The 26,693-nt window shown below is 40.0% G+C and overlaps 1 protein-coding gene and 1 pseudogene across 1 annotated transcript in view; one reads left to right on the top strand and one right to left on the bottom strand.

The window, feature by feature from the left end:
- Positions 1 to 26,693, top strand: part of PARD3B (par-3 family cell polarity regulator beta) — an 868,889-nt gene that overhangs the window by 455,772 nt on the left and 386,424 nt on the right. Inside the window, exon 11 of the mRNA XM_014546096.1 lies at positions 23,248 to 23,433. Coding sequence (XP_014401582.1) covers positions 23,248 to 23,433 — 186 coding nt within the window. The remainder of the gene's footprint in view (positions 1 to 23,247; positions 23,434 to 26,693) is intronic.
- On the bottom strand, positions 14,747 to 15,291 carry LOC106727467 (annotated as a pseudogene).

Genomic DNA, 26,693 nt, shown 5'->3' with positions numbered 1-26,693 from the left:
AACAAAAATAATTTTATGGTTGGGTCACAACATGAGGAACTGTATTTAAAGGGCCAGAAGGTTGAGAACCACTGTTCTATAGTCTGCAAACAATGTCTTCTCTGTGAAAAATTGGCTGTGAGAAGTTTAAGCCCCGTGTCTCTTAGGCCACATGCCTTCATTTTGGCCAAGGGCCAATGCTGAGCACAATCCAGTTACTCAACTCAATTACACCTGATTCATTTAGGCAAACTCAATTGTACTTGACTTTTTCAGGCCCATTCAATTGTGCTTTAAAATTTTCACACTCAATTTGATTGTGCTCCAAATGTGTTACATGCCACCTTGTAACTTGTAGATTTAGACACTTACCAGAGGGAGGTCTTTATAGGGAAGCTTAAAAGATTGTGTTATTGCTGTTTGTCTGCAGTCACACCAAATTCCCTTCTCCCTCCCCCTTTATCTCCAACATGGGATGCTAGAAAGTAAGAGATGTTCTATTGGCCTCTTACATGAACCATACCCTACCATCCCCCACATACTGTGGTTGAACTCATGGCAAAGATTATATAAAGCTCCTAAGAAAGTGAGCCTCATTTTCTATCACAAAGCAACTATGCTTAGTTCCCATTTATTTCATTTATTTTGTCTGTTTTTTTAGATAGGACAGATGGGGCACGGAGGTATTGGCCCTTTTCAAAACGTACATTGTTTATCAAAATCAGAAACATTCCTAAGTAAGACTTCCACCTCACTGAGATAAGCATCGTGCCTGCTCTCACTTGTGCTGTGCACGGGGATTCTAGGTCCTCAATCTCTGCCAGTTTTTTGAATGCGTTCAATAACCCACAAGGCTGAGGGATTAATAGTCATTTGCTACTCCCTGGGAAGTACTTATACCTGAAAGAATTTTACTGAAGCCTTGTCAGCAAAATCTAGTCTTGGTAAAATGGATGATGATAAATGCTCTGGTCCAGCATTATTAAAACAGATGGAGGAAGTGCTGGCCGCTTTGCCTGGTTGTATGGCTTCCAGGTGTCAGAAGGAAAATACTTAATGGCCTTTATCACAAGCCTGGTTTTGTTGGAGGGTGGAAGGTGGTGGAAGGAGGAGCGCTCCATGCTAAAGCGAAGCTCTCTTGACATTTCAGAGGATCGGGGCCTAATTACATTCTCCTACAAAGTTACAGTAAGACCGAAGAGCCCTGAGAGACAGCCATAGTCTCATGGCACAAGAAATATGTCTTATTAGTGGCCACTGTGGCCATTATTAGGCTTCTGAAGGCTGAAAAAAACACACAAGAAGTTTTCAAATATACATGTTTAAACAGCTAGGGAAAAGTAAGAGTGTGACCAACCACACACTCCATCCTTCTTATTATTCAGTTAGCCACATGTTACCAGTAATTCATGCCAGCTGTTGATACGTAGCAGCTGGATAAGAAGGTGGTTACAAAACTCGGGGGAAGACCTTGATTTGCTTAATTACCTCTGTGCCTGTGATCTGTGCATTTGCTAAGGTACATTTGGTGTAAGATAAGGAAACGCATTCATTTTGTAAAGGATGTTTAAAGATTAAAGGGAAGAAAGTACCGCCTTAATTGATTGTGGTTGACTTTTCCAGCTGTTATCAAAGTAAATACCACACATGTGGAGCTGCCACGACAGTCCACTTGATTTTGAAAGTACACTTAGAGGTCTGAGCATGTTTCATCCGCCTGTTTCTCAGGAAAATGTGTGATCTTTATCATTAAAGAATATCAGCTTAATCATGCGCCTTTATTTTTTTCCTGAGGGCTGATAAAACAGAGATAGACACTTAAATAACAATCTGTTGCCACTTACCTCTTCCCATGCTCCCTCACCAAAGATTCTCTGGGCAAGGACTTTTAAGTATGCTCTCGTTATTTTTAATGAGTGTGCAGAGCATATGACGCATAATGCACCAGTAAGTAGGTGCCCTTTTACTGAACTTGTCAGATATAATAAAACACGGAAGGAGTTAAGATTCATTTTTACTTAAGATATTGTAATTATTTAAATTAAGATGCCCAAGTACAAATCACAGACTATTCCGTTCCTGTGGCTGCCTCATGGAAGCCCATCCACAGCCTGGTTCTCTTTCCAATAAAGACTGCTTTATCAGGAATGCTAAAAAGACAAAAGACATTTAATATTGTTATGTCTCTTTAAGTTTACTCTTCCTTAAATCCACTGGATGGCAGGATATTCGATTACAGACGAGTTCAATTATGTTTCCTGACCACTTATTGAGTTATATGAAGGACTTTTATCACTAGTCTTGCCTTAATTAATTCTTTGCATTTTTATAGGCTTGGGATCTAAGGAAGCATTGTTTAACAGCTTGAAATGTAGTTTCAGTTTTCGTCTATTTCCTCTTTCTCTCCTTTTCCTTCCTCTCTCCTTCTCTTTCTTGCTTCTGACCTGCCATTCTGCCTTTTTAGAAAAGACTAACACTCAATATGATATTTACCAATTGCAGAATATATTTATTTCTACATTACATTAAGATGTTGGATGGTGATGAAGAGGAAGGTAATAGAACATTATGTAAATTACATTGAAATGCCACGTGGTAGATGAAGATGGTAATAGAATGGCAAAAATATCCCCAAGAACAACAAAGCCTGTGGTAGTCATTATTGCCTAAATCAGGGTCGGGCAAAAGTATGCTTATAGTTGTGAGTACAAGAAACACACTTTATTCTTGTATTATTATTTATTAATATTTGTATTCTTTTTCATACGAACAACTATAAACCTACTTTTGCTCCTCCATGTATTGGAGCTGATGGCTGTTGATTTATGGAACTGTGGGCCTTGACTAAACCCTGCAGGTGAGTTACAGCTTTCAGCCTGACACAGGGAGCTCACCCCTCCCTTCTCTGCTTCTCAGCAGCTACATATTTCATCTACAGACCCTTGACTTCCCACTTAAGGGAGAACACACACAGAAACAAGCAAAGAAACCCCAAATGGAAAAGCACAAAAACACCCAACCAGTATATCATACCTGTGACTTGCTTGCCCTCCATCCTGGAGATGAATGCTTCTCTCCCATGATTCTCAGAGAGAGGCTGATGTTCAGGAGAACTGTCTTCTTGGGCCTCCATGTCCCTTTAGTTCTGGGTCCTCACTGACGATAACAAGACCTGATTGTTCAACAAATATTTACCGAACACCTACTATTTCCAGTTTAGCTGATCAAATGCTGACTGAACATTTATTTGTGCTAGATGCTGTACCATAAAGTGTGTATTTTAAGATGTATTAAGTCAGGAACTTGTAGACATTTGCTAAGTGCCATCAGAGAAACCAGGTAAGAATATGACATAGTGCCTATCATCTGAGGGGAAAGCTGATAGGAGGGAAATAGTACACAAATTTAAGGAAAAAGCTGAGAGGAGGTTAATAGTGAACTAGAAGTTCACTAAAAAAAAAGAAGAAATCGAGGAGGTTAATAGTGAACTAGAAGTTCACTAAAAAAAGAAGAAATCCAGGTGCTAACCAGATAGCTCAATTTTCAGCAGATAGAGTGTCGGCCTGCGGACTCAAGGGTCCCAGGTTCGATTCCGGTCAAGGGCATGTACCTTGGTTGCGGGCACATCCCCAGTGGGGAGTGTGCAGGAGGCAGCTGATCGATGTTTCTAACTCTCTATCCCTCTCCATTCCTCTCTGTAAAAAATCAATAAAATATTTTTTTAAAAAAGAAGAAGAAATCCAGGTGCTAACCAGATAGCTCAATTGATTAGAGCATTGTCCTGATACACCAAGGTTGCAGATTCTATTCCTAGTCAGAACACATACAAGAATCAACCAATGAATACATAAATAAGTGGAACAACAAATCAATGTTTCTCTCTCAAATCAATAAATACAAATATTTTTTAAAAGAAATCCATAAGGGCCTTAAAATTATGAAATATTTCATTTGTGTTGACTCTGGGCTGTGGATGGATTCAAAGAAGCAAAGTGAGAAAACACTTCTAGGGATATGGAAAAGCATGAGGCAAGATGAAGGAAAACTGAGGAAAAGGGAGCATAGAGGAAAGAAACAGTTTAGTTAAAGTGCTGATAATGTTGGCAACTTACACCATCACTTGGGCAAAATTTACAAGTCCGTAACAGGACCATGTCTAGGGCTAATATAGAAATGCCAGCAAATGTAAATTTAAGATCCATTGGATGACCTGTGTTCATAAGTTACCTGTTTACAAGTTCGGTGTCTGGGCTTATTCATGCAGCTTACCTCCCTGGTGTGGCTGTCAGTTGTCACTAGCTCTTGGGTGGGGCACATTGGTTCCCCTTCATGTGATTCCTTATCTTCCAGAAGGCTGGTCCTGCTTCGTTACCCGACATTCTCAAGACAGCAAAAGCATGAGATGCAAGGGCTCTCAAGGGCAAGTTGCACAATGTCACTTCTGCCTCATTCTCTTTTTTAAAATATTTTTTATTACAGTTGACATACAATATTATATTACTTTCAGGCATACAACATAGTGATTAGAAATTTATATAACCTACAAAGTCACCCTGATAACACTAATATCCATCTGACACCATACGAAGTTACTACAGTACTAGTGACCATATTCCTTATGTTGTACTTTATATTCCTTATGCCTTCACCGTGACTTTCTATAACTGGCAATTTGTACATCATAATCCCTTCCCATTTGTCACCTCTCTCCTCACCCGCTTCCATGTGGCAGCCATTAAAACATTCTCTTTCTCTATGAGTTTGTTTTTGTTTTGTTCGTTTATTTTGCTCTTTAGATTCTGCATATAATTAAGTCTTGTTTTCTTATTCATTTTTCATCACTTTGAGTATCTTGTGTTGGTACATCAATGGGAGGGATTGGCCCTCAGGCTGGTGGTTGTGAGGACTGGCCATGACGCAAATAAGCTCTTAAACATTCTCTATGGGAAGTTTCTTATGTCGACAACACCCACAGTCTGGATTGGAGACTAGGAGTAGAAGTTGGATTGTGTAGTTAGTGATAAACTAATAAACACTAAAGTTAAATTATCAAAAGAAAAAGTAATTTGACAGTAAGTAAGGAGAAGAGTCTCCTTGTCTATAAAATGAGGGGATTGAATTAAATGGTCTCTTAGATCTCTTCCTAATGCAAAATACTCTTTTCTGAATTTCTGTGCATCAAATCTTGGCAGGACACTCAATACAGACAGTGCCTGAATTATGATTGATCTGTGTACTCTATGAATGGGCAGTAGGAGTCTGCCTCTGAGTGTCTGTTTCACATTTCAGAATGCCTTGGGAGCATTTGAGGTAGAGTGCCTTCTCCTAAGTAAATGTAGAGCTAGCCAGTTGCCAACAGATATCTTTCTTGTGCCCACTTTTTTTTTTTATCTCCAGCTGTTGTGATGTTTGTTGCCAGAGTAGTTAATAGGCACATTTGGAACCCTTCCTCTAACCCACTCCTGACGCCATCAGGGCTGTGGGTACCATAAGAGACTTTACTTCCATAGCCAGCTGAAAAGGAAATGGGTTCGTCCTCTCCTAAATTGGAAGTTTGGGTGTATTTTCCCCATAGACCATTCTTATATATAGCCCATCCAGTAGAATGTAAATTATTACCTACTATTATATTTTAGAGATACTGTAAAGGAAACAAATCTGTTATCTACGTGAAACCTAGGCTCAATTTACCAGTTTCTTTTCTTTTTTTAAATTTATCTTTATTGTTGAAAGTATTACAGATAGTCCCTTCTTCCCCACCCCCCAGGCCTTCACACACTATTGTCTGTGTCCATGGGTTGTGCATATATGCATATAAGTTCTTTGATTAATCTCTTCCTGCCCTTCCTTCCCCTTCCCTCTGAGATCTGTCAGTCTGTTCCATGCTTCTATGTCTCTGGATCGTTTTTGTTCATCCATTTATTTTGTTCATTAGATTTCACATATGAGTAAGATCATGTGATATTTGTCTTTCTCTGACTGGCTTATTTCACTTAGCATTATACTCTCCAGGTCCCTCCATGCTTTCTCAAAGGGTAAGAGATCCTTAATTTTTACTGCCTGCATAGTAGTCCATTGTGTAATTGTACACATCATTTTTTTGAGAGAAGAAAAAAGTTCAAGTTGCAAGAACCAGGTTTACTTGCCGAAACCGGTTTGGCTCAGTGGATAGAGCGTCGGCCTGCGGACTGAAAGGTCCCAGGTTCCATTCCGGTCAAGGGCATGTACCTGGGTTTCAGGCACATCCCCAGTGGGAGATGTGCAGGAGGCAGCTGATCGATGTTTCTCTCCCATCGATGTTTCTAACTATCTATCTCTCTCCCTTCCTCTCTGTAAAAAATCAATAAAATATATTTAAAAAAAAAAAAGAACCAGGTTTACAAGCAAACTTATAGTAAACTAGAGGCCTGGTGCATGAAATTCATGCACTGGGTGGGGAAGGGGGTCCCTCAGCCCTGCCTGCGCCTTCTCACAGTTTGGCCCTCAGGGGATGTCTGACTGATGGACATCCTTAGCACTGCCGCAGAGGCAGGAGAGGCTCCCACCACAACTGCTGCGCTCGCCAGCCGTGAGCCCGGCTTCTGGCTGAGTGGCACTCCCCCTGTGGGAGCACATTGACCACCAGGGGGCAGGTCCTGCATTGAGTGTCTGTCCCCTGGTGGTCAGTGCGCGTCATAGCGACCAGTTGTTCCGCCATTCGGTCAATTTGCATATTACCCTTTTATTATATAAGATAACCTGTTTTCTAACTAGAAATTGTCTTTCTCCACAGTCAATTTACTTAAAGCTAATTTGCATTACACACAAAGAAATGTGAATAAATTACAAACACTATTCATTAAGGTTTGGGCTATCCTTTATGCAAAAAAAAGAAATCTCTGAGCTCTGGATTCTGTTAATGGAAAAATATGAGTGTGTCAACATTAGCAACTTGTTGAAAACTTGGCAGATATTTTCAATGTAATTATTAATGCAAGCCACTTCAATTCCTCTTTGATACTATACAGATTTTAAATAAATTATATAAATAAATATTAATGGAATTATTAACTTGGTAATTTTATATGCTATGTAGGCATTCAAAGAAATTAAACAACGATGAAGGCTGTTGAACTTGTTCGTGTTTGACGATATACATAAGAGTGACTTATTCCCTGTATCATAAAGAGATAGAAATACACTCGTTTTCAGCTGCCTAACTGAATATGATTGTAAAATATATACATATATATGTAATTTTTCATGGTGGTTAAGTTAATAACATGTCACTATAATTTGTGTGCTTCTGAAATAGAAACCAAATCATGTGCATCCTATTTGGAAAGAAAGTGAAGACAAAATAGATACTAACAAGCTAGTTGCTTACTTTTTTATTTTATTTATTTATTTTTTTTAAAGTGTATGGATTTTTATTGAATTTATTGAGGTGACATTAGTTAATAATATTATACAGGTCTCAGGTGTACAATTCTATAATATGTCATCTGTATTTTGTGTTCACCACCCAAAGTCAAGTCTCCTTCCATCACCATTTATCCCCACTTTACTCTCTTCTACCTCCTCCCACCCTCTTTCCCTCTGGCACTATGTTGTCTGTCTATGAGGGTTATTTTTTCTTTTCTTTCTTTTTTTTGCTTAATCCGTTCACCTTTTTCACCTAACACCCTAACCCTCCTCCCCTCTGACAACCATCAGTCTGTTCTCTGTATCTTTAAGTCTGTTTCTATAACGTTTGTTAGTTTATTTTGTTCATTAGATTCCACATGTAAGTGAAATCATATGGTACTTGTCTTTCTCGGACTGGCTTATTTCACTTAGCATAATACAGGTCCATCCATGCTGTCACAAATGGTTAGATTTCCTTCTTTTTTATGGCCGAGTAGTATTTCATGGTGTAAATGTACTACAGCTTTTTTATTTACTCATCCACTGATGGGCATTTGGGCTGCTTCCAAATCTTGGCTATTATAAATAGCGCTGCAATGAACATAGGGGTGCGTATATTCTTTTGAATTGGTGGTTCAGGTTTCTTCAGATATATTTCCAGAAATGGAATCACTGGGTCATAGGCGCTTGCTTTTTTAAAAGCCCAGCCTTTGCCGCTGGATAACAGTTCAGAGGTTCTTCTTTAACCTGTAGGGTTTTGTGCAGAAGAAAATAGCGATAGCATGTAAATGTCTTACTTCCTTTGCAGACCTTTGAAAATGTAACCCAAAGATCACTTTGCCTCTCACCCTGGGCTCTCAATGACTCTCGAGGGAATTGGCAAGTCTTATCAGAGGAGAGCAGCCAGGCGAGGGCAGCCAGCACATTGAGGCCAGGGTCAAGGCCATTGGGCAGGTAGTGAAAGGCCTCTTACAGTGTTAAACAAATGCCGCTTCCTTCCTGTCTTCCGCAGGAGCTAATTTTGTTTTTCACTTTTCTTCTGGTATAAGAACAATAAGGATTCATGAGGCCATTCTGCCTGTGAGAAGATGTGCATTAGATTATCATAAATCCACAGATAAAAAGTGCAGTGGTCAATCAGAACAGGCATTCCTGGGTGAAATAAAAGGTTTAATTGAAAGTACTGTCCCAGGAGAGACAGATGACTGAGGGTGGTATTGAGTAGACATTAATGACCACAGACCAGAGAGTGAGGAAAGCTAAAGGAAGACCATTGTTTTTTCCCCCCCAATTCCGTTTTTCTTTAAAAGAATGTGGGAGATTATCCTAATAGAATACTAGGGAGGAAATTGGGATTTTGATCACATACAATGTTCTTAGAACACTATTAATATTTCCTAGGAAGTTGCAGCTGAATTTTCTACTGGTACAGATCATTTTGTTAGAAGTTAGAGATCTGGTCAGAGTACAGACTGTACTGATATGCTGAATAATGCTTAAAATTGATACATACCTATTATGTTGTTATAACATATCAGAAAATTATTTGCACTTATTCTTAAGTCTAGAATTTTTTTTTGACTCTTTTATTATGTCTCTCAGCTTGTTCTCTTAAATACTTTGGATTTTTTTCAGTGTTACAAAAAATATATATATAACTAAACATACAGTCCCCATTAAGTACTAGGTGGCTTGCTTTGTATCACTGAAATATGGCGGCCTTTGTAAATCACACATATTTGTTCAGCCCATGCCCTACTTTTGATGTGGCTAAAATAATGGGATGAACTCTCTAGCCACAGAGACAAAAGCTGGGGTTAAGGACTGCCTTTACAAGAACATAATTAGGCAGGTGTCTCTCTACCAGTCATTAACAGATTTGAATTATGACTTTGATTCTTCTTTAGTGACAAAAACAGTTTAAAAATATTCTGGATTATTTGAACCTAATGTGCAGTGACTTTGAAAGGACAAAGATGGGGAGATACCAAATACATTAGGAGTGTTTTAATTGGGCTCTGTGACCAAATAGTGCCCAGTTTAGTTTTTAGAAAATAACTGCCAAAGCCATTTTTAGTTTGCTTGATTTTCAGTTTTATTCCAAATATTGTCTCAGTAAGTGATTTTAAACTATTCAACCAATTGTTTAGGAGTTAATATAGACACACTCTTCGTTTTAAATGGTTTTTTTTTAGGGTTAATATGAACAGGGTAGTTGCCAAATAGTACCAGCTGTCATAATAAAGCAGAAGTGAATGACAGATTCACTCCACCCCATATCAAAACTCAAGAGCGGATATGGTGATCAGATGAGCCAAAATAAATCTAAGTTTGTAGAAACATTTGCAAGCGATTTTCTTGCTTAGCTCAGCCCTTTATAGGCATTAGAGTACACACAGGTCGTGATTAAACTTAGCACTGTTAGAAAAATGGGAAAGGAAACCACTTAGTTGGTGTGGACACCCCAAACGCACATCTCAGAGGACTGCAAATTATTCCAAACTTCCATTTGATGATGATGATGGTGATCCATATTAGGAAATATTGAAACTTAATTTGCAGTTTTTAAACTATTTTTAATATTAATAATAACATGGCCCACATTGACCTACAAAGGAAGAACTAACTGATGGAGTGCTTGTCAGCAATGCTCTTTAAAAAACATGTAGTGTACACTCATTCTCAGACATGCATTAGAATAGGCCCTCGTGGCATAAATGTAGGTAGAATGGTCATTGTTGCCTTGCAGTTCTTAAAGATTTATGTAATAACAAATAACCATAATACATTGTGATTTGTGCTATAATTTAATTATGTATAGAGTGCTAAGGAGACCCAAATGAGGGCCCAGCCACAGAGAGTAGGTGACAATTAAGTTGGGCTTTGATGGCTAAGTAAGAGTTTTCCAATGGGTGTCAAAGTGGGAGGAGGGGAGAGAATGAGTTTTAGGTAGAGAGAATCCCATCTAAAAAAAAGAAAATAGATTCTTTGTGACATTCAAGTAATTAATTTTATTTCTATCTAACAAATATGCTAGAGCGTTATGATAGAAGAGTTAAAATTGCGATTTTGTAGATAAGTTATAAGATATACAATTGTTACTTTTTTTTGGTCTTTTAATGCTATTATTTCAAAAAGGGCACTGTGGCAGAGAAATGTCAACAAAATAATTTATGAAGTCACCCTAGCACAAATATTTATGACACATGCATCCTACCGGAAGCTGAACTGGATTCAAAGTTGAATTAAACATAATTCCTGCCTTTGATGGGATCACAATGGTACAGTGGGGTTAAGACAGACAGGCCAGCAAATAACTGTAAAAACAGAAAGTGATGAGAATTGTAAGACTGGGGGAAAGAAACTGAAATAGGAGCTCAGAGGAAAGCAGGTTGTTTTCTCACTGATAACACCAGGGAAGAAAGAGGTGTCTTATGTGCTGAGCCCGAAGCCAGGGCGCTTGGAAGTGCTAAGTAAATAGCCTTTTATTCCATTAAACCTTTGAGGGAGAAATAATTTCTATAATTGATATATACGCAGATACATGGGAAATAGGTTTTTCCTTATGTATGTTTTCATTAGGTGTCACAAAAACTGTAGGTCTGTACCACCAGGAAAATGCTTAACCAGAAAGATTGTTCGCTCATTGTGCTTAGATGAGTCTTTCAGCAGGTGCAACTGGAGCTGTGCTGGATTAGATTTTTAAAGAATTTAATTCCTTAGTTAGGAACGGGACTGGTGTAGTCCTTGTTTAGTCTTTGACATGTACTTGACTTTGTTTGAAAATTAAGATCCATTAGTTCAGGGGAGAAAGGAGTCCTGCACAACCTATAGCTAGGGAGATATTGATTGGAAGTGCACTGAACTTTTAAACTTCTTGTAATTACACACTGATTTTACAGGAATTAAGGCCATAGAAATTGCTCCTTTCCCCTTGTCCTGCTTTCCTATACTATATATAACAGCAAGGCGGGGGAGGATTCAGATGAAGAAGACTGAAGAAGAAGAATGTAAAGTGAAAGACAGCATTTAATAGCTCAACAGTTATCTAGGACTGGGGGGCCTCTTTCAAGAATTTGGCAGGAACAGTGAAGAGATGTGGGAGGAGGGATCTTCCCAGAATTGGGTTGCCTACCTCCTCTACCTTGGGAAAATATTACAGCTCCAGAAGCCACTGTGAACTTCCGACTCTGAGATGCTGTGTTGTCTGTTCACGCTGTTGTAACTGAGTGGCTTATAAATAACAGAAACTTAGCTCTCATAGTCCAGAGTCGGGAAGAGCAAGGTCAGGGTGCCATCATGGTTGGATGAGAGCCCTCTTTGGGTCGTAGACTCCTCATTGTATCCCCCTGTGGAGGAAAGGCTAGGGAGCTCTGCGGGTTCTCTTTTATGAGGGTGCTAATCCCACTCATGATCTCCTCCCAAATCCCCACCTCCTATATCATCACCTTGGGGATTAGGACTTCAATATATGAATGTGGAGGTGATGGAAATATTCAGCTGATGGCAGATGGATATATGTGTCAAATAGAAATCCTGACATCAAAAGGAGAGACATGATTAAGAGAAATATAAGCCCTATGATACATCGTTAATCCTTGGTATCTCCCATGTGTCAAGAAAAAAGAAAGAAAGTAATCCCCCAGTTGGTGAACACAGTTATTGGTCTCAGTTCTTCACTTCCAATCAGAGCATCATATATCCATTCTCCTGTCATGGTCTCATGGTGTGTGGAGAGTATTTTTCCAACCATAGCCTGTGGACTTGGCCCCATGAAATCATTTGGCCAATGAGATGTTAATGAATGTTTTGTGAGCAAAGGTTTTAAAATTACTTTTGTTTTTAAGCATTGATCAGACCATCAAACCTCAGAGGGGAGGTGGGGGTAAGGGGTAGAGATCAACCAAAAGGCTTGTATACATGCATATAAGCATAACCAATGGACACAGACACCAGGGACACATATGTAATACCTTAATCAATAAGGAAAATTTAAAAAAATACATTCCTGTTTTTAATCATGAGGGAAACATACTTCAGATATCCAGTGGTCTAAGGAAGATGAGAAATCCACAGCTTGGAGGCAGGCCTACCTGAGTCCAGCCTAGATCAGCCAAACCCCCATCGACTTGCAGATATGTGAGCCAGAAGTAGATGCCTTATTTTTCATGTCACAATTTTTGGTGGTTTGTTATGCAATATTTTTATGGCAACAGACAACTGGTACATTCACTCACTTTCCCTCATTTAACTCTGGGTAGATTTTCCCTCTCCTTTAAAATTGTTTGTAGTAGTGAGGATAGGAAGATATATCACAGTGTAATGTTATGGGTTTTCATACTCTATAGAACTTAAATGACTTCTTAGTTTGTAGTCAATTTTATCTGAAAATTAATTTTAACAGATTGATTTAATTATTAAAAGGCAAATTATATGTCTATCTGCAAATGATGTTTTATATATATATATATATATCCCCCAAAATATATAATCTACTCATTTCTGTAGATTCTTTTAAATTTTGAAAATGAACTGTATGTTAATAAATACTGACTTTAGAATCTCAAAGTGTGTATACATTTTTGGGATACCTGTCTATATGGTAATTTTAAATACACATATATATGTATATTAAGAACATTGGGATTATTTATCATTAATAGTGTACTAAAGGGGATTGGTTTCCCCTTGGAATCTTATTAGATGGAACTCAGACATCAGAAAAAAAGGGTAGGGTTAAAATGGCTATATTTTAATCACTTGATTTTCTTATAGCCGTAACCAACAAATATAAACTTCCCCTCCCCCTGCCTTTAAACAAATATCACTTTCTTGAGGCGGTGGTTATACTGTTTTACATGGTAATGCGATTAAATAAACGTGACTGTCTGCACCTGAAAGGAAAGAACATTAACAGGGTCCTCTAGGGAAAATGTAGGTAACTGAGATGTAATCCCTGCCTTTAGAATTCTTAAGTTGGGAAGAAAGCTGTATTTCTTTACTAAAAGAGTTATTTACCCTAAATAATGACACATGTACTAAGAATGGAGGATGTTATGTAGAACATTCTTATACTTTTACTGTAATGGTTGAAGAGTTTATTCTTTGACTATACTTCCTAAAATCCCAGTGAATACAACCTGCAATGCATTGTCTTTAAAAAACCTACAGAAGTTTCCCAATTCAAAACTAAAAAATAATAATATATTTTTAAACTTCTCATACGGAAACCAAACATTTAGGCCCCTTTAATAAGGAGTCCCTCATTCTAAAAGCTTCAGAATGCCCTGGCTGTCTGGCACAGCTGAAGCCTGGCATGACCCCTATGACCTTTTGTTGTTGCTGATGCTGAAAGTGACATACGGAATGTAGACAAGAGTGTGATGCAGCCCGGCCATGGGGGCTCAGTGGCTGAGCATTGACCCAGGAGGTCACGGTTAATTCCCGGTCAGGGCACATGCCTGGGATGTGGGCTCAGTCCCCAGTGGGAGGCATGCAGGAGGCAGCCAAGCAATGATTCTCTTTCATCATTGATGTTTCTTTCTCTCTCTCCCTCACCCTTCCTCTCTGAAATCAACAAAATATATATTTTTTAAAAAGGGTGTGATGCAGAAAAAAAAAATGGAACTGGAAGGTTTAGCCAGGAAGTTGTGCAGTATCTCTAGGACTTTGTTCATGACCTACAAGATTTCTCTCTCAAACCTTCTCTCTTCTCTGCCCCATTTCTTTCTAGCCTCACCTTCCTTCCCTATGTTCCCCAGTGAAGCACTGCATTATGTGTACGCTAAGGAGCACTGTTTCTATAATATGCTTCCTGCCAACATGTGTTCCACGGTCCAGTGTTATTTTAAAAGCACTGAGAAGTCCCAAAATAAAGAAACCCTTTCCCTAGACTTTCTCATCATAGAAACCCTCATTTCCCCCTTACTGCAATGCTGCGAGCCTGTGCATTAGACCTGAGATGGATCCATGTGTTATGGGGAACCCGTCTGGTGGCTTCCTTGGTTTCTGAAGCCGGCTCTAATTGGGCACAGCCTCAGGCCAGACTTCCTCAGGAAGCACCAGCAGCCCGTGCACTGGCTGTGGCGGGGTCAGAGGGCACCTCCAATTTCCTCAGTGCCACCCCTTCCTGAGCAGAGGGCTGGGCTGTGAGTGGAGCAGACACCATGACTGTGTGTGCCCTTCCATTTTTATTTATGTTCAGCTTCTGTCCTTGATAGTTGCATTGTCTTTTCAAAGTGTTCTGTGCAGGGAGCCTGGCATACAAAGTATCTGTGATCACAAACCCAGCTTCTCACAAAGGCATCTAATCCTCTCAGAACCAGGCCCACCGGGCCTCCTGTTCAGATCAGTAAATTATTACAATCAAATGGGTTTTGTGTTTTTTTTTATCAGCACAGAAGTCTTTTTTATTTTTCCCCACTTATCATGCCATGAATTCACAGGGAATGGGTTCCAGCAGCTCAGGCTCCTTTCCATTGGTTCTCACAAAGTGTGCTTCTCTGGGTGGAGCAGGCTGACGCTTCATTTGAACCCAGGTACCTTTCTCTTTGGCTTCCTTCTTTTTCTGATCATTTTCCTTCACACGTTTCAGTAAGCTATCTCGGCTCTTAGAGTGCTTAATATACTCAATACGTACATTAATTCTCTTGGCAAGAATCTTACCCTTAACTTGCTTGTTCACAATAATGCCCACTGCATGCTGGGTGACATTGTTGACTCTTCCAGTTTTGCCCTCGTAACATTTGTGGGGCATTCCTTTTTGAACAGTGCCCATTCCCTTGATGTCCTGAATATCACCTTTCTTGTAGATTTGTATGTATGTGGCCAAAGGAACAACTCCATGTTTTCTAAAAGGTCCAGAGAACATATAGCGGGTGCCTCTCCTCTTTCCCTTTGTGTTAGTCATTTTTGTGAATTACTGGAAGATGGCGTTTCCGGCCGAAAGGAAGACAATCAAATGGTTTGTTCTTGGATCTTATATTCATATAAAACAGGGGTCCTCAAACTACGGCCCGCGGGCCACATGCAAATACAAATATTGTATTTGTTCCCGTTTTGTTTTTTTACTTCAAAATAAGATATGTGCAGTGTGCATAGGAATTTGTTCATAGTTTTTTTTTTAAACTGTAGTCCGGCCCTCCAACGGTCTGAGGGACAGTGAACTGGCCCCCTGTTTAAAAAGTTTGAGGACCCCTGATATAAAAGCATGTCTTCTTATATTTTAACCACGAAATAATTGCCTATAACATATTTAAGACATTGGTAATCATGTTTCTGTAATCCATTTTTAATAGGAAGAAGTAAACACAGAACAAAAAGACCTGCTGTTTCTTGATATTAACAAAGCAGGTTCTAGTTTTCTAAAACTCCATGCCGTCTGAATATAAAATATCACTTATATGTATTACTTTTAATGACAAAATATTATATTCATTTTCTTAATCTTCATGGGCAAAGGAAAAAACTTGCCAGTGTCAATAAACTGTGGAATTTGCTGACATTTCATGTGTAAGTAGAAGAGGAAAAAGGTTGCTATGAGAATTTTAAGTCTGACTTTACTTTTGTTAGTTTCAATCTCTGACTTAGTATTAAATTAAGGTACTTTTAGATTGAACAGGCAAGAAAGAATGGCCATTTTTTTACATTTGTTTCCTGGTTTTAGCTTAATCCATTACTTAAGTAAAATGTTTCCTTTTTATAAATTCAGCCAGAGATCAGCTCTTGCTTTCAATGGTTGCCTCCATCTGCCCCTTTCAAAAAACATGAAAAAAACTAAGTATCTCAATTGCAAATACTTTATAGGATTTCCTTCATTCAGATCTTTGGTTACAAATTATTTTAAAATGAATAAATGTGCACATAAGGACATATATACAAAATATTGATTATTGAGCTAACTATGAGAAATCTACATGGAATATTTCTATCCATTAAAAGAAAATACCAGTGTTGCTCACACACAGCTCTGAAACTTTTCTGCTATTTATTGCAACACTAACTTACATTTTTCTTTTCCATATGATTGATGTATAATATTGAACTGTGGGTTGATTCTCAACAACCTATGGAATAATTCAGTAGATTTGTAAAAACTTATCTTCACTGTGATCTGTGTTTCTTTTTGGTAATTTGTCTGTATTGTCCAGAAGACAAAAGACTTTAAAAGATAATCTATCCACTTGTAAATCACCCATGAGTTCTGCAGATTTCATGTCTATATCAGCAGCAGTGGTGGGAAAGTCTTTTACCATTTATTACAGTGATCATCCCCAGATTACCACTTACATTTGCATGTGCCCACTCCTCTCTCATTGTCTTCTTTTCTTTCCTCTCTGAAAAATATAATCTTTTTGAAATAAAATGCCTCCCAGCTGTTGGAACGAGCCTCTGATCCCCTCTCTCGGGTAATAGCCACATGTTGAATTTTATATAATCCAATTGGCCAAAAAGCTTTCATGTTTATAATAGCTACTCATGCTTTTCTAGAAGATTAAAAAATTTCAGAAATTAAGTGCCTTGCAGGTGTCTTATCCTTTCATTGTTGTGAAAATTTATTTAGCTATAACAAAAGTCTCATCACCCTAAATTCCTTAGAATTTACTTAGTTAACAAAAGTTAACAGTGGTTAAGCCTATTATAAAATATCCTGGCAGAATTGCCAGGTATGGCTTTTGCTTGATATATTTTTAGAAAAGCATTCTCTTTTTTTTCCTTAAAGTCCTTTTGTTTGAGTTTTGGTAATTGACAAAATGATTGCATGTGAAGTATAAGTCTTGCATAAAGTAAGCTGCTCACAACACAGACTAATTACACATTTGGGAGGCAGGGCTAAGACATCCAGAGCTTACTCGTGCTGAGCCAAGAACACAGCATTTAATGAAATGAGGACCATAAAGGGTTCAGCATGGATGCTTTCAGGTCTGACCTGGGCTTCTGGGAAATTGAACATTGGCCCTGCAGACTGGTGGATTCCCCCGGGCTTTGAAAAGCCGGGTTATTACCACTTGTGTGCGTGAATCAAGCACTGCTTTGCAATACAAGAACATTTGTGATTCCAGAAATGGCCCCATTTGGAACACTCTTAAGCTAACAATATAGATGCCTCCCCAGTCATCCATCTTCCTGCTTCTCTTTCCTCCTCTCACGCCAAGTAATTACTTTTGATATTTGTTTGATAAAAAACGGTTAGAATATCTGGCAAGCTCCGACTGTGTAGATTCTTCTGTCTCCTCTTTCCAATTCTTGAAGTCTGTTTTTTCCTCTCAGATAATACTGTGACTGAAACGGAAAGGCCCTCCCGTGTTGTTCAATAAACTATTTGTCAAGTATGTTCTGTATAAATAGGCTATTTCATATTTCGGGTTTAGTTCATAGTAGATGCTTGATAAAAATTTGCTGAATGACTGTGGTTGTCAAAGATTAACTCCAGTCACTTAGTCCAGATTGGATCAGTCTCATTCCTGAATCCCAACCATGACAGGTTATTCATTATGTTTAGGTATAGAAATAATAATACGGAAAACAAAATGAGAAAATGGAGAAATAGGAAAAGAAATAACTGAATGGGAGTGAGAAGGAACATACATATAATCAGGGTGATAACCAAACAACAGCTGTGAAAACTTGAAGACCATTTGCCTAAAACACAATAATAGGTTGGTTAAGGCTGGGGACACATATGATAAAGTATTAAAATGGCTTATAAAATTTTTTAAAGGGCAGTTAACATTTTACTTACCATTTAGTTTTGTATTTCACTTCTTTTTTATTTAATAAAGATAATGTCTATATATTCATCACTGCAGTGTTTTCCAAATTGAAAACTGATTCATTATTTCAATCTAGTGGATTGTGACCAAAGCTTTTAAAAAAATAAAACAGCTTAGAAGATACTAGAATCCATTGCACTCTGGGTATTTTCTCATAAAACGTTTGTCTTTGTGTGTGTGCACACATATACATATATGCATGGAAGGATAGAAAGAACAGTGAGCAGATAGATAACGTAGTTTTGGGGACTTGATCACAGTGCTTCCCAAACTTGGTGAAATGTACCATGAATGTTGCTGTTTGCAGTGTTCACTTGTGACTTGAGCTACATGATGCAATTTAAAACCATGAACAGTCAAAAGTCTATCACAAATTGGTAGCTACGGCACAGCCCTGTGCCTTCATTGAGAATTTGATATTGAAGCTGGACTGGGGTATTATCTCCCCCAGGAGCAGAAAGTATGGTCTGAAAGGGGAAAGACTGGCCTGACCCCACCAGCTGATGCAGACCCTCTAAGGTGTGTTCTAGAAAGAACATGGGGAGCTGGCATAGACGGATGGCAAGAGGGGATGGGACTGTGGACTCCCCCCGGAGAGGCTGTCCTGCTGGCTGAGGATCCTGGAGCACGGCTACCCTGAATATCCCCAATGGTGTCTCTGACCTGGCATCACACATCAAGGACATTCACCGAGTCGCTTTGGGGTGCAAAGCCCTCTACCAGGTTCCTCCAGGACACAGAACATGCCTTTACCTAAGACATTACCCCGAAATATCAGCTCAGACTAATTTCCTCATCCAGCAGCAGCCACTCAGAGGGTGAGTCCACAGCCGCTCTGCTGACCGGGATGAGAGGCACTCCCACAGTGGGCCGATCCCCACACACCACACCCCCCCCCACCAGTGCACGAATCTGTGCACCAGGCCTCTAGTGTATATATATATAATATGTGTACATATTATATAATTATATATAGTTTTAAAAGAACATATATAGCACATATTCTACTTATATATACTTCCACATAAGAATGGTCCATATTCCAGTGCCAGTAGATAACCAAGTTATTTTCTGTAGAAACAGATGAGGCAAGATGAGGGGCAGGTAGGTAATAGGTAGATGAGTAGTTATCTGACTATGTGTATGAACTGTATATGTTACATAATTGAAATATACTGCACACATAAGTTTTTGTGCTTAGTTTCATATATTCTCACATGATTAAAAGTCGTCGCGTCGATACTATGTTCCATAATTATGCGATTCTTAATAAGTAAGAGTAAAGAAGTAACATACATGCAAGCAATACTAACCTGACAAACACCACTTGCTAGGCTGCCTTTTTCTTCTCAGTTCTTTTGTAAGTAAAAGGTAGTATTCTGCAGATGTTCCAATAAATTTAATACTTATCACTTTTCATTCTCTGTGCCACATTGTTCACATTTCTGCCTTTGGAAAATTAGCTGCTATAAAGCCAGACATAACCAAGTGCAGAATTCCCTAATAGTTCACCAAGTAAGTGGTCAGTCATGAACCTGTGAGCCTGAGACCTAGTCAATTGAAGAGGCTTTTACTGCCACCCCATTCTGGGACTTGGGAACATAGGGACAGGCAGTTCTGCAGCTCCAGTGCCTCTCTGGGTCCTGGTGGCCTTAACCTCAGCGACATCTGGCAATTGTTGATTCAGGGCCATGGTTCTCAACTGGAGGCGATTTTGACCCCAGGAGACATTTAGTAATGCCTAAGGCTTTTTTGGTTGTCACAACTCTTCCAGTGCCTCTCTGGGTCCTGGTGGCCTTAACCTCAGTGACATCTGGCAATTGTTGATTCAGGACCATGGTTCTCAACTGGAGGCGATTTTGACCCCATGAGACATTTAGTGACGCCTAAGGCTTTTTTTGGTTGTCACAACTCGGGAAGGAACTACTACCAGCATCTAGTAGGTAGTAGCCAGGGATTCTGCTAAATATCCTACAGTGCATGGGATCGTCCCTTACTACAAAGAGTTATCAGGTCCCAAATACCAGTCGTGCTGAGGTTGAGAAAGCCTGAGTTGAGGATCCTGTATGGCTGGCCCAGGGCAGGAGCTAGGACATTGGACCTGGGTGCCTGCAGGTTGGGCATCTGAGCATCCATCCTGGGCCCTGCTCTAGGGACCTCGAGGACTTGGACTCTGGAGCCATGGCCTCTAGTAGCAAAACATAAGAGCTAATGAAAAGACAGAAATCAATGAAATTCATAAGATTGCCTTGATGTGCCAGGCTTGCCTCTTTGGTTTAGTTTTCCCTCTGGTTGTCTTGGTGGAGAAAGCAGGGATACTCCTGGCACAGTGTGGGAAGAGCCCTTGTCTGAAAGTGAGGAAGCTGGGGAGAGTTGAAGGTCCCATGTACCACTGCCTTGGGGCTCAATCCTATAACTAAGGCCTTGCAGTGGGGCCCTTGTGAGGACTTTATACCTCTCTCCATCCTGCCCCAAAATGCTGTCTGGCAAGATTTGAGTTTAATTTTCCGAGTTACTAGTTGAGCCAAGATTATTGGAGGAAGGCATTCAGCATATTGATTTTTTTTTTTTTTTTTTTGTCCATTAGGTAAAGGGACATTTATTTCTAACAGGAAATGGCTATGTTAACTACTGTAATGGCTTCCTCCACCATTGGGAATGTTGCTATTATTAGAGACCACTAATTATGGCCTGAGCCTGGTATAGCATAAGAAAGATATAAAACGTTACTGTAATTGAGTGGAGGATGTGAAATTGCATAGTGTCTTACGGTCCCTGTAGGCATCTGTCTTGGAAGTTCTTGTGGTCAGGCCAAGTCATGGTGGTTCAGAGAAATTGAGACTTGGTACAGCAGTGAAGAGTCTGACACAGGAACCACACTGCCTGGACTCCACAAAGCTCCCACACTGACAAGTCTTACAGACTGTCGTCGTGGTACTTACATGCATGCACACATGTGCTTACACATGGCACTACATATATGCACACATGTAGTGCACACGTGGCACTACATACATGCACACTTTACTTACGCACATGCACACACAGTACTTGCACACACAGTACATACAAACTGCCATGCAGCTCAGTTTCCTCATCCATAAATGGGCATCATAATAGTCCGCGAAGGCTTGGTGTGAGGAGTAAGTACATGGATATGTGTGAAGCGCTCAGAAAAGAACCACTCAATCACTGTGAGCCCTGGTTTGTTTTTGTTGTTATATCTGGCTCTCTGATATCAGGGACGTAAAAAAAGATACCTTTTAAGTTTAAAATGAAAAGATAACCATACTTCACCGGATTTATATTTTGTTTGTACCACTTATGCACTAAACGAAAGGTGTCAGTGCAACTGGTGGTTGTTAATCTTTATAAGACTTAAACAGTTGCCGAAAGAAACCTGATTTGATTATAGAATAAAGTGGTGGAAGCAAAACTGGTCTTCGTATCTCTGACTCAGTAGATAAAAAGCCAGAGCAACTTCCTAGTCTTTCTCTCTCACAAACTTCTAGCGAGAACAGCTGTTCTTTAATTTATACTTTAATTCAGCAGAACTTTATTACTCTTAAATTCACTAAATCCCACAGAGATCTGGACACATAAATGGTTTTGAAATGTTATGGATTCCGAATAGGGCATTCTGGAAAACAAAGATGCAGGCTAATAATTTACATTTAACTCTGGCATTTTAATGGAAAAAGGACAGCTAGTTTGAATCAAATAATGAAATTTTTCTTAGATAATAATAAAATGAGTTAGTTAAAAGAGCTAGCCTGTAATAGGTTCATTAAATTAAGCAAAGTTTCATTTTTTTTGAAACTACCTATTGTCAAAATATTTACAGCTAATTTCATTTACAATGAAATTAAATGAAGGGACTATTTCTTTAAAGTTAGACATGGATTTTCTCTTTTTTGGTGGATCTGGCTATGATCAGACCTCCAAATCCTGTTTTAATTATGGGTTCTTTGCTACCTCTGATTGTATAGTTGTTATTTTGTGACTGGCGTTCAGACCTTCACAGTAATTTTCAAAATATGTAATTTTACATAAGAGTCCCTCAAAGTGACCTTAAGATGAGAGTGTCTAGACATAATTATGGAGAGGAAGGAACTACCGACCTCAAGAGCCGATGGTTTCCAGGGCTATCTCGTTTTCAAATGTTAACCCCTGTGGCAGTTTCGTCTTTCTGCAAGCCTGAGAGATGTAGGAGGGGCACCTGCAAAGTTGACCATGCGGGCATCACTTTCTAGTGTATATTTGGAAATACTGGAAATACTAGGGACCAAATATGATTAACCACGGGCTTCTCCCTGGATGCCTGTCTTTTTCACCATCCTCTGTATTTTCTGAGAACTGCTATTTTTGTGGCTCCGGGTCATTTGTCAAAAACAAAAACAAAAAACAAACAACCATGAATATTTGTTATGTATTATACTTTTTGTCTAGGCTCAAAAATGGGTTGCCAGTCAATTATACTACCCAAAGAAGCATGAGTAAGGCCTGAGTTTTCACAAAGTAGAATTTAATTCAGTGATATCCATTACAAGTCACATCTCTCTAACTTAATAGCATGTTCTTTTCTCAATGCTCTGCATCCTATTGACAATCTTTATCAGTAGCATTGCTTTCACAGTAAATGATATGTTTTAAATTATATACGCCAGATATGTCTTCAAAATTTTAGGATGTTTCTACACTAAGCTCTGTCTCTTTGTCTGTAAAATGAAGGGTGTTACCACCACACCACATCTAAGGGCTTCCTGGTACCTAGGATTCCCTAAGTCTAATACCCAGCCTGTTTAATTATTGAGAATATCTTGCCGAATTCCAAATACTTATGCGATGTTTCAAATGACATGGCCCTGCCTTGCCAAAGGATCCTCTCTTTGGCCCATTACCAACTATAATTCCCAAACCCTTCCACCTCTCCATGGACATGGTGGCCCCTGCAGAGAGAATGAACCCCCTTTGCCCCATAGGGACAGGAATGCAGCTGTTAGAGGTCCAATCGCCGTCTTACCAAATGCATCTGTGTTTGGCCATGTGAGTATGTGAATATTAACCTGCTTTCTTCCCTCCACTCTTCTCATGTCCGTCTCCCCAACAGAAAGGAGAACCTGATTGCCGGGCCCTCTCTCCGGAAACCACGGACCAGCTCACCTTTGAGATCCCCCTGAATGACTCCGGCTCTGCTGGTCTGGGGGTGAGCTTGAAAGGGAACAAATCCAGAGAAACTGGAACCGACATGGGAATTTTTATCAAATCCGTCATCCATGGAGGTGCTGCCTTTAAGGTGGGTAAGAATGATCTTTCCCCATCAGTGGGGAGGTACCCAGAGGTACAGCTTTTGGGCCTGAGGTCTGGTTGGAGAAGGCGTGTGAAGGGGAGACCACTGGGCCTTCCTGCCGCACTCAGAAAGGTGTGTGTGGACACATCTGGGTAGCAGGGGTTTCCCCTCCTACTTGAAGCGGTTAATTTCATTTCCTAGGCATGGTTCTACAAACCCACCATGATTAACATGCTCTCTTGCATTCTTTTTATGACTCTGTGCGAGTGACTCTGGATGTGTAAGCTGACAGACTTGAACCTAAAAATACACCATCAGGAAAACAGAACGAAAAAAAATAAGTCAACGTCAAGGCAGCAAATAAGAAAATTGCGTTTGCAAGAAAGAAAGCTCAGTGGAGCTTGTGAGTGATTGTAGTAGAAGCTAAAGGCCATTTATCACATTTTATGCACTTGGAGATAACCATGGTGCTGGGAATGCAGATTTGCCTTTGAACTTGGAGAAGCTTATACATTTCCCCCAAAAAGGAGGTGGGGGAGAATGGGACTCTGCCTTTTCCCTTTGGGTTGGGAGTGTGATCATAGCTGTTAGCATGGGGTCAGGTATAGTTAACTAGACGGCCTGTGTTCAATTCCAACCCACCACCTGCTAGCAAGGAACTTGACCTGCCATGTTCCCATTCCCTCATCTGTAGAATGGGGATAATAAGTAATACCTAATCCACGGGGTTTCTCAGGATTAAATAAAGTGATACAGACCATGTGATTAAAGCAGTAAAGTGATCACAGAGGGAAATGTGCTTGAGCTCGCCTTCAGCTCCTGCTGGACAGTGAGACTTCCTGAGTTTGTGTGTGGCCTCAGCTACTCTCTCACTTTGTGAATGTTGGCAGGGCACTTGTCCTCAATATGCCTCACTTTCCTCATTTGTAAAAAGAGTAAAATTAGTAGTGCCTACCTCCTGGTGCTCTTGCGAAGACAAAAAAGAGACAATATGTATAAAGTGCCTAGCGCAGTGCCTATGATAAGCCTTCAATAAATGTTAGCCATTTTTTAATCATCTTGATATTAATAATGTGTGCCATCTCCCCCACAAAGCCCAAGCAGACCCACTTAAGTTTATAGAAGCAGCCTGCTCCTAGAATCCTGGTTTTGTGGGAGCATTTTTCTTCATATATATAATTGATTTCAGAAAGGAAGGGAGAGGGAGAGAGAGATAGAAACATCAATGATGAGAGAGAGCTATTGATCGGCTGCCTCCTTCATGCCTCCCACTGGGGATCAAGCCCACAACCCAGGCATGTGCTCTTGACCAGAATTGAACCCAGGACCCTTCAGTCCACAGGCCAACACTCTATCCACTGAGCCAAACTGGCTAGGGCCATTTTTCTTCTTCACCCTACCGTATCACTTTTGTTTCATAGACACTACAAAGCAGTGTCTTTTTTCAGTCTTTTTCCTTGGGTAATAAATGCATTATAGAGAGACAATTCTTTAATGCACTCCTTGGATCCATCAGCTTTTGTTGTATAATAAGTGATAAAATGTTAATAACATGCATCAGTAAACCTTTATTTCCTTCATGACCCTCATGACTGCAGGGCAGCTAGAGGGGTTCAGATTCAGGCCAGCATCTATCACACTGTAGGTTGACAAGTCTGACTGTGGTCCCCACATCCCTGGTGTCTTGGGCCAGCAGACTAGCTGCAGCACGTTCTTAATCCATGAGTTGTCAGAGGGCCCACAGCAATGGGTGAAGCCTCATAAGTTCTGGGATCCAAACTGGCTCACAGTAACTACACACACACACACACACACACACACACACACATACACCATTGGCCAAAATAAGTCATATGATTGAATCCAAAGTCAATCCAAGGTGTGAGGAAATACAGTCCACCCATGATGAAGCCAAGCAAAGTGTGGGTGCAGAGAAGGATGGAGATTTGAGGCCCATCATCGAATTTACCAACAGTCTAGCTCCAAAATGCAGAACCAGGAGCAGAAGGAATAAAATAGTAATAACAACAACAAATAACATTCATTGTTCTTATTGCAAATATATGCTGGACAGCATGGAAAGTATCTCTCTGGCTTCTCTCGTTCTACTCTCGATGTTCACACTGGATTATGATTGCAGTGGTTAGTGCACCTTCACAGTGTGCCTGTGGCCACCCAGCCAGGACTGGCTTCACCTGAGAGCTGAACCCAGGCAGTCTGCCTTCGGACCCTGTGCTATGCTGCCCTGAGATGTAGCCTCTTTATCCGATCGGTTTATCTTCCTAGAGATCAGGGCCCGTTGCCCTGGAACTATCTTGTATCAGGCTTGTCATGCTGAGCCAAGCCACCTAAGCATGTGCTGCGTTTGAGGGCGTCTTGGTCGTGTTGGTGGACATCAGCTTGATATCACTCTTCTTATTCCTGATGACAGCTCTATTTGCAGAATTTATTCCAAGTAAAATTGAAATGGAAATGAATTTTGGGAAATTAAAAGCAAACATCTTAGCCTTTTTTATGGGCAATAACTTACGCGCAAGCGGCTACTGGAGCGCTGGTTTAATATGTATGTCCATGTTTGTGAAAGTGAGCATCTCCTTACCTAAGCAGTTTCTAACAAGTCTGTTTCTTGCAGAAGGATTTCACTTTCCATTTATGTAAATTTCTTTCCTGATGTTGGTCTGCTGAGTCAGACGATCACACCATTAAAGCCCACTGGACAGCATGTTTATAGCTGATCTTAGGCAGTAAGCAGCATCAATCATGAATGTAGCCTTATTGTGAAGGTTTGCTATCCATTTGTCTTGTTTACTTCGTGCAGTGGAAAGGGTAGAGGCCTAAGCATTGCTCACAAGAAATCTGATTCACTAGGGAAAACAGAAAGAGAATTTCGCTGTGCTCCTTCTGCCGCTCCAATCATCTACCATTACTCCTCAGAAAATTGCCACCCACTCTGTGATTCAGGATTATGTTTTACAAAAATTGTTTTGAGACTTTGTTCCTGTCCCTGTTCAGAAGATTCCAATGTAACAGACTGCAGGTCCCCGGGGCAAAGGGGAGATGAGCTTGAGGAACATGGGCTTTAGCATCTGGCCCCTGGTTTTTACCTGAAACCAACAAAAGAATCTTTCTGCGGGAGCACAGTCTTCCTCCTGGCCCTTCAGACCACTAATTGGTTCTCAAGGTGTTGTTTCCCTTTAGGGAAGGTGGGTTTTTGAAAACTAAACTCCTTTGAAAAGTATGACCAAATTCTTCCTGTGGATTCTGTG

The sequence above is a fragment of the Myotis brandtii genome, unplaced genomic scaffold (assembly GCF_000412655.1).
Source record: "Myotis brandtii unplaced genomic scaffold, ASM41265v1 scaffold43, whole genome shotgun sequence".
NCBI lineage: Eukaryota > Metazoa > Chordata > Mammalia > Chiroptera > Vespertilionidae > Myotis > Myotis brandtii.
Note: the sequence above shows the minus strand (reverse complement) of the source record. Positions and strands in the feature narration are given on the sequence as shown.